General features: G+C 35.9%; 1 protein-coding gene across 1 annotated transcript in view; it reads right to left on the bottom strand.

Moving 5' to 3' along the window:
* The window catches only part of RBM33 (RNA binding motif protein 33), a 205,479-nt gene that overhangs the window by 84,959 nt on the left and 108,892 nt on the right, over positions 1 to 11,628 (bottom strand). The window contains exons 9-10 of the mRNA XM_042782629.1: positions 9,182 to 9,353; positions 4,022 to 4,230 (exon numbers count right to left, since the gene is read on the bottom strand). Of these exons, the coding sequence (XP_042638563.1) occupies positions 4,022 to 4,230; positions 9,182 to 9,353 (381 nt within the window). The remainder of the gene's footprint in view (positions 1 to 4,021; positions 4,231 to 9,181; positions 9,354 to 11,628) is intronic.

Genomic DNA, 11,628 nt, shown 5'->3' with positions numbered 1-11,628 from the left:
CTAAGGCACTTGACTGCTAACCAGAAGGCTGGTGGTTCAAACCCACCAGCCATTCCTCAGAAGGAAGATGGGGCAATCTACTTCCATAGTGATACTGCCTCGGAAACCCAAGGAGGGGTCACTATGAGTCGGGTCCAACTCAACGGCACATAACAACAAAAACAACAATGCTAATTTACAACAAGGAGTACTATCTCACAATGTGAGTCGAGCTCAAGTCAAGAAAGAAAAAAATACCAATCTCAACCCCAAAATGCCTGGCATAAACTTTGAAAGGAAAAACCAAAATCACTACAATGAGCAAAGTCCTGTGCTGCGTACAACAGACAAGATGCTCAGTCCTCCCTACATACACAGCTCTACTCCTTGTCCTACAGAGAATCTGGTAATGAAAAAGAAGCAGCAGCCAAAATGTATGTGTAAGTAACCCTGTTACAGAAACAAGGTGGAAGAGAAGCACAAAAGTATTAGAAAGAGAGAAGGGGGAGAGAAAGACAGTCATTCCACTAGAGAGACAGAGTACATCATCTTTGAGAAGGTAGTATCTAAATGAGGTCCTAAAGGAAGAAAAGAGATGTGCTATGCATAAAGAATAATGATATACACCGAAAGAAGCACAGAGAAAGAAATACTCACCTGTTTGGTGAACTGAAAGGATAATAGTATGCCTATATACATAGTAAAAGAGGATGAAGGAAGGCAAGGGTGTGGAAATTATATACTCAAAGTAGTCAAAGATCTTGGAGTTATTTTGTTGAATAACAAAGTCACCAAAGAAGAAAGCAGTAACAGTAACAATAGCAGCAACAGTTAATGTGTACCAAGTCTTGCCCATATTTAAGTACGTATTCAAAGGTTTGTATGTAAATTAACTGATAAACCAAAAACCAAACCAACTGCCATTCCAACTCATAGTGACCCTATAGAATAGAGTAGAACTGCACCATAGGGTTTCCAAGGCTATAAATCTTTAAGAAGCAGACTGCCTCATCTTTCTCACATGGAGCAGCTGGTGGGTTAGTCCTCCCAGTAATTCTAAGAGGTAAGTTCTATTAGGGTTCTTTTTTCAAAATCACATAGCACTAAGTAGAAGAGCTGATGTCTGAAGTGAGAGAATGAGATTCCAAGAAGTTGTGCTTTTAACCACTCACTACTCAATACTGGCTATACTACCACTTAACAGCAGAAGCAGCAAAATATTACGTATCAACTCTCTAGTACAACAAGCTGTTTTCCCTGGGACATGCCAAATTAGGGTGGGCTTTTGAACTGCAAACAAATGATTTTGTCATTATGCCATATACATACATGCATATGAGGAACCACTGATGATCTCTTTGGAGGGCAGTATGTTTTATGAAGATTATTGCTAACAATGGGTAAGATGGCTTAGATATAAAGGTGAAAGAAGATGACCATTTAATAGGTTTTGTCAAGAGTTCAATGGAAGAAATAGTCATGGTCTGAAGGACACTTCAGAGGTACAATGAATCTAATCTTGAAACCAAATTGTATATAGCTTGGCTTAACTGCCCCGTCCTTAGGGAGGTATTTTCCAAAGACTCCAGTACTAGTTTAAATCCACTGTGACACATTCTCAGAGAATCCTATACATTCTCTCTTCCAACTCATCACATTTATAATTACTTGCAAGACCAAGAATCTTGTCTATCACTTCTGTATCCCCACATACAGCACATTAACATAGTTATGCCTGAGTTAAGTTGAACTGAGCTGAAAATGACCAAAATGCATACTCATTAACTCAAAAGCATAAAAGAGTTTTAAAGGAAAGAGCACGTGTTGTTTTAAGCAAGTGAAGTTTTGTTGTTGTTGTTGTTGTTGTTATGTGCCATCGAGTCGGACCTGACTCATAGCGACCCCTCCTTGGGTTTCTGAGGCAGTATCACTATGGAAGTAGATTGCCCCATCTTCCTTCCAAGGAGTGGCTGGTGGGTTTGAACCGCCAGCCTTCTGGTTAGCAGTCAAGTGTCTTAAGCACTACGCTACCAGAGCTCCTAAGTGAAGTTTGAAACATCCATTTGGAGACATATATATATGGACAGCTGAGAAACAGAGACTCTAGAACTTAAAAATGGTCAGGATTAGAAACTAAGATTTACACAGAGACAGAAGATGACAGGAAGGTACATACTGCCAAGTGAGAACAATGAATAAAAAAAGGACTAAGAACAAAACCCTGAGTGACAATGTAATTGTTTTGGGAAAAAAAACAGAAGGAGAGAAGAGGGCAAAGCTAGAACATGCGAATAAAATCTCATATACCCAAAAAGAGAGGCTCAAGAAAAAGGAGATAATTAGTGATGTCAAAGGACCCAAACAGTAGTCAAACAGGATAAGAACTGACAAAAAGGCAAAGTCACAAATCTAAGAGTACAATTCACTAGAGTGAAAAGAATAAAATCCAGATAGTAAGGAACCAAGAGAAACTGGGAAGCAGCAAATTCTTTCCAGAATTTTAGGAGTGAAGAGTTAAAGAGACAGAACAGCCCTGAAATGGGAGGGTGAGGAGGATCAAAGTATGTCTGCCTTGACAGGGAGATGTAGTAGGTGAAATTAAGTTCATCTCACACAACCTTGATCTTTTTAGTGAACTGGCAATTTTAAAACATCACTGACTAGTTAAGATTGAAATATAGCTTAAAGTCCAAAGCTCCATTAGACATAGTCTTGTCAGTGATTTGGTTTATTCCTACTCCACAGTTACCTTTAACAACCAGTCACATTAGAATTCTGGAGATCTCCATCTACGTCGGGATTCATATCAACTCAAACTTCTGAAACTCTTTTCACGTGTTTACATATTCTTTCAGTTTAGCCCCTCTGAATGAGGGGAGCTAGGCATGTATTTCCTCTTGTTGGATAAGAAAACAGGGAGTTCACTGACTTTTCCAAGATCACAGAGTCACAGTTACCCCAAAACAGGTCTCTTGTGTGGCTGTTTCCCCCCAACAAATCAAAATAACTGAATTTACTATTTAATATATGACAGGTGTGGGCTGAGGGGTGAAGGTAGGGAGATGGCAAAGGGCAAAAAGAAAATGAAGGTCAACCCTTTTTTGTATCAGAGATACATAAAAACAAAAGAGTTTTATAAACAAGCAACAGTTACTAATGTCATCAAATTCTGCATGCTATAACTAAACCACAGTTTGTCTTCTTCCTTCATATCAGAATTGGAATTCTCATGCTAAAACAATAATCTTTTCTACTTTGTTATTTCACAAATGTATGCATCCTAAAATACGACATCTCTACACACAATAAAAGTATGGTTTTCCTCTAAATTCATATAAAAATGTAAGACAGACATGTGGTAGACACAGTGAACATATATTCATATTAAATAAATTTGGCTTTGAAGATTGGCATCTGAAGGAAAAAGCCATAAAATCCTAAAGCTAATTTAAAAAATGAAAAAAAAAATCACTACAATTCCTCTGTCTTTGCTTCTGAGACTTGTATTTTTCAAATACAGAGGGAATTAAACTGAAATGACAAATACATGATTGACTTCTAATCAAAGTGTTTATGAACAGGATGAAAATTAGTATGCCAAAAACTGCTGTTTAAGACAAATCTATGGGATACAGTATAAAGGGAAAAATACTTTTTTAAAATAAACAACGACTGCCAAAATTATATGGCTTATGTATTCAGCATTTTAAGTGCTGGTATACTTAAGAGAAGCACCCCTCTACAGCTGAAAAATAAAAACAAGGCTCCTTTATGGTTATTACCATTTGAGGATACTGGGTCCCTTTATTAATTCTTTATTTGTAAGTAGTTGTGGCACAGAATTATTTATTACTACTACATTACTGGGAGAATTGAATGTATAAGACTATATATAAAACCTTATTATAGATCAGAAAGCATTATTCCATTACTAAACTTTAATTTCCGATTAAGAAGAGATCAAAGAAAAAGTAACATCCATAAAAGCACTTTTTATTTGTTTTGAAGTTTAAGACTACCACAATAAAAGTATAAAAATTACCACTACAGGAGGCTGTGTAGGAAGCAGAGCAGGTCTGTGATCTTTTATTCTTCCCCTCTCACTGTTCTCTCTTCTCTGGTCTCCCATTCCACGACACATTAAAGAACCTCCTCTCCTTCCTCCCCGCCTTGAACCATAGCGTCCCTGTTTATGCTGTCGCTCTCTTTCTTCAAATTCAAGCAATGCAGCTTTGGCTTCTGCTGAAAGTTCTATTTGAAAAAACGCATATGTGTTAGACACCTTCCAACAGGCTAAAATAGTCTGTAGAGAAAAAATAGGAAAGAAATACATGATAATGAAACACTGGAACACCAAATGCTTCACCCTCAATAAATACTAAACCAGCAGTAGCATACATGATAAAATCAGTGACACTCATTACCCATTAGTCATTATCTGTTCAGTGATGACGGATTTTTCCTTTGTAATAAAATACAAATTATCCTATAAATTTTAAAATATTTTCATTCCAGATCACTGAAATATGTTGAGGGAAGTGGGGAAAAATGGGGGATGGGAGATAAAATTTAACCACTGCCCTTAAAGTACTAGGCATTCTGCAATCATTCCCGATTTAATTGGTCCTTGCCACCCAATTTTTAGAAACTGCTACTATCATCAGTTGGCTACACTAGTCCCTACATGAGCACAATTTCCATATTGAAGCCAGTGCGAGAAGTATTAATAACATACAATGGTACAGAGACTCAATACATTATTGGTTGTTTGATTTAAAAACAAAATTATTAATGAAATCACTCAAGTAAAATATACTAATCTCTTAAAGAATTAAAGAACCCATCCAAATTTTCAGATTTATAAAAAGCTTTATTCTGTGACAAAAGATTTCTTATAAACATGCAGTGTGATATGGAAGTCATATCAAATGAGAGCAAAGTCACACAGTAAGAAAAAACTCACTAATTTAAGCATTTGTTGACCACCTGGTTGGTGCTCACCATTATGCCCCATACTTTAGGATACAAAGCAAAGATTCTTATTCCACTGGCACATTATTCTAAGCTCCAACAAAAAAAGATTCTAAATATGGACCCATTCTTTTAATACTTAAACTGTGATAATACATCTTATACTAATAAATGTACACTTCAAAAACTTTTCATTAAACAATACTGAGAAGCAGTCCTATGCATTTTTCTACACTAAAGAGTCAATTTTAAATATTACCACAGTCTGTCTCATACCTTTGATGCCATAATCACCTCCAAGCTCTTCCAAAACCTGCAACCCACATTTCATTTTGTTGGAATTGTTTCTATGGTATCCCCTCCTGTTCAAAAGAATCTAGGACCCATTCGTAAGAAAATTTAATCTCTTTCTAACAAGCATCGACTTTTATTCTAATCTTGACTACATGATTGGTTCACATACACATTTTATGTGGTGAATCAGCAATTATTTTTCTAGTAGTTCTAAGTGTCAAGATTAATTTCAGTATCCCCAGTAATAAAATGGTTTCAAACGACATCTTTAATCAGGCAAGTAAAAATGCTTTCCTCCAATTGAGACAAGCTGTCACAAAAGGTCACCAAAATATGACAGGATGGAAATTACATTTGTAACTTCAACTGAAATGTTAATTTCACTTTAAGTTTTTTCTGAACTATGCCCAGATTTTAAAGTAAAGAAATATAGCTCAATGTAACAGTGTCATACTATATTGTCCCTTTTTAAAATGTTCTTAAGACTTTTATTTGCATGTATATAATTTTATAAGCATTACATATTGGAATAATATATAACATAAATATTTATGAAATAAACAATTTGCTTGGCAAAATAAAAATAACTGAAATTACATTAGGAGTTTGTTTTTTACAAGATGACTAAATTAAGAAATAAAAGAAAAACTTACAAAGTCCTTAATATAAATTTAGGATAGTATACTATTGCTGGCACTAATGATCTTAAATTGTTTCTTACTGGATGAAATATTTTTTCCATACATCTTTGCCCTAAATGAAATTAATTAAGATATAATCTCAACAGAATACTAGGTTGGCATGGCAAGATGGGTCTAACTAAAATAAATGTATGAATAGATTAGTGAATAAATTAATTCATTAATACTTGTACCACTTTCAAAAAAAAATTTCAGGTCTACTTCATAGGGTAAAAAAACATAACTGGTAACTCTGAAATTCTGGTGCTGACACTTTCAGGAAATTGAGCCATGACACCCAATTTTTCAACCCAGCTATGGACATTTTCATTCAAAATAAAATCATCCTCTTACATGTCTATGTTCTAGCAACTCTTCTCAGCTACGTTCCATGAGGAGTGATTTAAGTCCATATGCCCTATGGCATCTATTATAGGTAATGAACTAACTTATCTCCTATGCATCTAGCCTTGTACCATCCTTGGAAGAAATGAGAAAACATTCACTAAACTCATTTTCTATGTTTAACTCCCAGAATCCTGATTGGGGTGGTGGTGGGGGGAAGCTAACCACTTAAGATGTTAACCTAGATAAAAGCCCAAGATTCTACTTCTAATCCAATCTGAATTCAAAACACAATTATACAACTGTTTGCTAGATTCCTTAGGTGTCCAAGACTGTCCTTCACATGAATTAGTGTTCTTCATATTTAAAGATGATAGTATAAGTCTGAAAATAAATAAAACACAAAAAATGACAAAGTTCCCTTCCAGATATTAAAAAGAACTCACTATTCCACATACACTCTTAGGGTCAGAAACAGAGGAAGGCAGATCATTACTTGGCTTTATTTTCAAAGAATGGAGTGTTCTCAACATTAATCAATGATATTACAAAATAATTGTTTTTATTTATATTCATAATATTAAAAGACATCATTTGCCACAAGAAGATGTATGTATTCTGGTGGGTATGTCTGGATGACATTTCAGAACAAATTATCAATGCTTGGGCTGTGATAAGGAGAAACAAAATTATTACAGCTGAGGCCCCTTGGAGGTACACAAAGACAGAGAACTATCATGAGTCAGGGGAGGGTGACTCAGAGAAAAGATGAATCAGAAATCCAAAGTATCCAAAGGTTAGCTACAGATGAGGAAGGCCCATGAGTAATTTTGACTGTTAAAATGATGGAACCTTCATTACTGGGTTTTACACATCAAGTTCTCCAATTTATGTAGTCAAAGTCACAGCTCTGCTAATGAGATGAAAGACAAAGAAGCAGAAAACTAATTATTCACTTACTCCTCCTTCTAATAGGTACTCTCCCTAGATACAGGAAAACATCTTACATACATCACTGCCCTCTGGTATTCAGCCAGCTGTGTTGGTGGTATTTTTCTTGTTCATCTTTTTTCCAACTGAAAATGGAGATGTCTTTGCTCCAGTAAGCATATTCTATAATGTTACCAATTCCTCCTAAGGAAGGATACTTTGTTTTTTCCCTCATCCTCCTGTTTTAGGACCTTTGCTCCATCTCCTTTTACCCAAGGCTAACTTCAGATCCTCTTTTCTTAGAAGCATATACTGTCCTGGTTCCAATCAACTAGCAATTTGATGCCATAACTTGAGAAAAGTCTAAGAAAATCTTGGGCCAAAAGGTGAAGAAGAGGGAAATTGGAGGAGTCTAGAGGAGGAAGGAAGGTTGGGCAATCCTACTTCTGTAGTGATACTGCCTCGGAAACCCAAGGAGGGGTCGCTATGAGTCAGGTTTGACTCGACGGCATATAACAACAACAACAGAGGAGGAAGACACAAGTTCCTTCCAACATAAGGTGGAACTTAACAGTTTTTGGAAGGGCAGAGACTCCATACCAATCTCTATATAAATCCTGTTTAGTAAGGCAACATGGTTAAGATTGGCTCACTAACGTAATTTGAAGATCTTGGGAGCTTAGTATCCTCATGCAGAATTCTTATCAATTACTTAGATACATGCTGATGCTTCTCTGGAATTTTTTTTTTTTTTTTTAAATAAGACTGAAAACAGCTGTAAATAATGATTTTAGGGAGCTCTGGTAGCATAGTGCCTAAGGCACGTGATTGCTAACCAGAAGGCTGGAGGTTCAAACCCACAAGCCACTCCTCGGAAAGAAGATGGGGCAATCTACTTCTGTAGTGATACTGCCTCGGAAACCCAAGGAGGGGTCGTTATGAGTCGGGTCCAACTCAACAGCACATAACAACAACAACAACAATGGAAAATAAAAGAGGAAGAAGAAATAATGAAGATAGCAACTGGGGATTTGTTTCTTAACTTGCATCTAGACCAAGACTGAAGAAAAGGTATAACCCATTCTGGTCCTTCTGCTCTCATACCCTCCCTACAGTACAGTATCCCAGTGGTTTTAAAAGTATAAATTCCAGAGTAGCAGCAACACCAAAACTTGTTAGAAATACAAAGTTATTTCTAGGGTCTAGGGCTCCACCCTAGACCTGCTTGATCAGAAAAGCTGGGAGTCAGTCTAAGAATGTGTTTCAGCCTAGGAATCTGTTTAACAACCCCTCTGGGTGATTCTGAAGTATACTCAAATTTGAGAACCACTGCTTTATTGTTTGAAATGAACACTGGAAAAAAACATTACAGAAAGGTAGAGTCACTATCAAAAAAAAAAAAAAATCTCTGTAGATCTTTTATTACAACAGCCAACTGTAGATCTTTAAAAGTCGTATTTGCTCAGAATAGTCAATTAATTATTTCTATTAACTAGTCACCTTGTCTCATCAAACACTGAGAGGAATGGCAGAAAAAAAAAATGATAGTGATGACAATAAAAGACACAAAATAAACCAGTGTGGTCCAGCATTAGCCCTGACAACCTATGGTGCCTTGGCAAGCATATACTGGTTCTGTAGCTATCATTCCATGCCACCTTCTCAGGGTCATCCAGGAACCACAATGTATGTATGCATAAAAGGAGCTCTATGCCAAAGACTCCAAAATGAAAATTACTAAAAAACAAACAATCTTAAATATTTTTTTCAAACATTTTTAATCCAGAAATGACAAGACATTTTATAGGTTGGATTTTATAGCACCAAAATGTGGCACTAGCCTGACACAAGTCATCCACTTCTGGACGACATAAAATCTATAAAGTCAACTCCCCCCCAACCTATTTAATTAATCATTAACAATACTATGGAGGAAGTTGAAATGGGAGTGGAGAAGATGGGAGACAGGCAAAAAAAGTTACCCAAAGTTTCTGGAATGTTTCTTCTCTCTCTAGTTACATCTGAGAGCCTAATAATTGTTCCTTCTTTTCTTTCAGTTTTGAAACGTAATCTCCCAGATTCTTCATCATCATCATCTTCTTCATCTGATTCTTCTTTCACCTCTTTCTGGAGTTCCAAAGTTTCCATACCTCCCTACATTATAAAGCAGACATACAAAACAAAAAGGGAGGGTGAGTTCATAGCTTTTTCAATTAATATTGAAGAAGGATAAAATATTAATTGTTTATATTTAATATGTAAACATATTGGATATTTTCCTACTATAAGGCCATGTGAAACATTAAGCTGACTCCAGAAAAAAAAAAAATCACAAACACTGAAAATTAATTAATGTTAAAAAAGTTCAAATATCTTCTTTACAGTTAACATAGAGAATACTATACACTACTGATAGTTATACTTCTGAGAGAACAAATATAAATAAAGGGTAATAAAGAGCTCAAAAAATTCCAGATGAGCAAAATTCAGTATTATAATTAAATTAATACTAGAGCTGTATGAGTTTATTAACATATAACCTATATTGCAATATGTTACATGGCATCATCGTCTTTCCAGTAATACAGGCTAAAAATATCAGGTAATTCCCTACTCCATTATTTTCTGACTCTCAGTACAAAGTAAATGATCAAAATTTGTACCCCTATCCCTCAGCCTCCAAAATCTTTCTTGCCACACTCTCAACCTCTTTCTACTAACAATACTTGTAATTCTTGTATACGATGTAAGGTATGGGTCCAACTTCATTCTTTTGCATGTGGACCCATACCTCACACCCATACCTCACACCATATACAAAAATTAATTCGAGGGATCAATGACCTAAATATAAGAACTAAAACCATACATTATCAGAAGAAATCACAGGGAAATGAAGTTCTGATATATGCTGTGGCATGGATGAACCCTGAAAATATGCTGAGTTAAATAAGTCAGAAACAAAAGGGCAAATATTACATGAAATACCTAGAACAGGCAAATGCATAAAGACAAAATTTTACTAACGGCTATCAAGCACTTGAGTAAGGAAAAATGAGGAGTTAGTACTTAATGGGTACTGAGTTTGTTCAGGGAGATCAGAAAATTGGAAAATGGGTAAGTGGGTATGGGTACACACATGATGAATGTAATTAATGACAGTGAACTGTACACTTAAAATTAGTTAAGATGCCAAATGTTTTGTTATATATGTTTTACCACAGAATTTTTTTTTTAAAAAAGGATAGATACTTACTGGGCTTAAAGTTCATTTAAATACTTATGATAAATTTAAAGAAAACAGAATTTGCCCTTTTAGACTCATTAGTCATAATTTTTTTTAATGTTCTCTGCTCTTAAGAGAAACAAAAATGCATCTTAAGAGCTCAAATGCTTGAAAATAAGATGAACAGAAACTAAAACTTTAAGCCTAATGATTGTAACATCCATTTTTAGTATTCTGATATTCAGCATACAATAATAACATTTTAGTACCCAAATCTTCACATTTTTGTTTACTTGAAACCACTATTTCAGCATTACTGAATATCTGAAATTGGAATGATTGACTTATGAGGTATATGCACTACAATTTCAAATCAAACAGAAGTAAACTCTTTTAGAAAGCACTCTTCTCTACTTCCAGCTGCTAACCAAAAAGATGGTAGTTTGAATCCAGTGTCCCCATGGGAGGAAAAGGACCTGGCAATCCTGGTTCCATAAAGATTACAGCCAAGATGGGACAGTTATACTCTGTCACAAGGGATCATAAGGAATTGGAATCAACTTGATGACACCCAACAACTACCACCACCTTTCCCAAAAAAACTCACTGCCATCGAGTTGATGCTGACTTACAGTGACTCCCACTGGTTTTCCAAGGCTATAAATCTTTACAGAAGCAGACTGCCCCGTCTTTTTTGCACAGTGGCTGGTAGGTTCAAACCATCAACCTTTTTGGTTAGCAGCCAAGTGCCTTAACCACCACACCACCACAGCTCCTTACAACTACTAGTACTTCCATAATTATCTAAAGCAGTGCTTCACAAACTTTAATGTTTATAAAAATCACCTGAGAACCTTTTAAAATGAAATGCCCATTTTGACTCAGCAGTTCCAACATGGGGCCTGAGAGTCTACATTTCCAACATACTCCCAGGTAAAGTCAATGACTGCTGGTCCACAGATCACACTTCGTGTAGCAAAGGCCACAGGGGAAGAAAATAAGTAATAATCAACAAAGCAAAAATTCTATTACCATAGCGCCTAAGGCTTTTGACTGCTAACCAGAAGGCTGGCAGTTCAAACCGACCAGCCACTCCTCAGAAGGAAGGTTGGGCAATCTATTTCCAAAGTGATACTGCCTCAGAAACCCAAGGAGGGGTTGCTATTACCATTGTTGTTGTTGTTGTTATGTGCCGTCGAGTCA

Source organism: Orycteropus afer, unplaced genomic scaffold (genome assembly GCF_000298275.1).
Source record: "Orycteropus afer afer isolate SDZICR_OR568_19922 unplaced genomic scaffold, OryAfe1.0 scaffold00396, whole genome shotgun sequence".
NCBI lineage: Eukaryota > Metazoa > Chordata > Mammalia > Tubulidentata > Orycteropodidae > Orycteropus > Orycteropus afer.
Note: the sequence above shows the minus strand (reverse complement) of the source record. Positions and strands in the feature narration are given on the sequence as shown.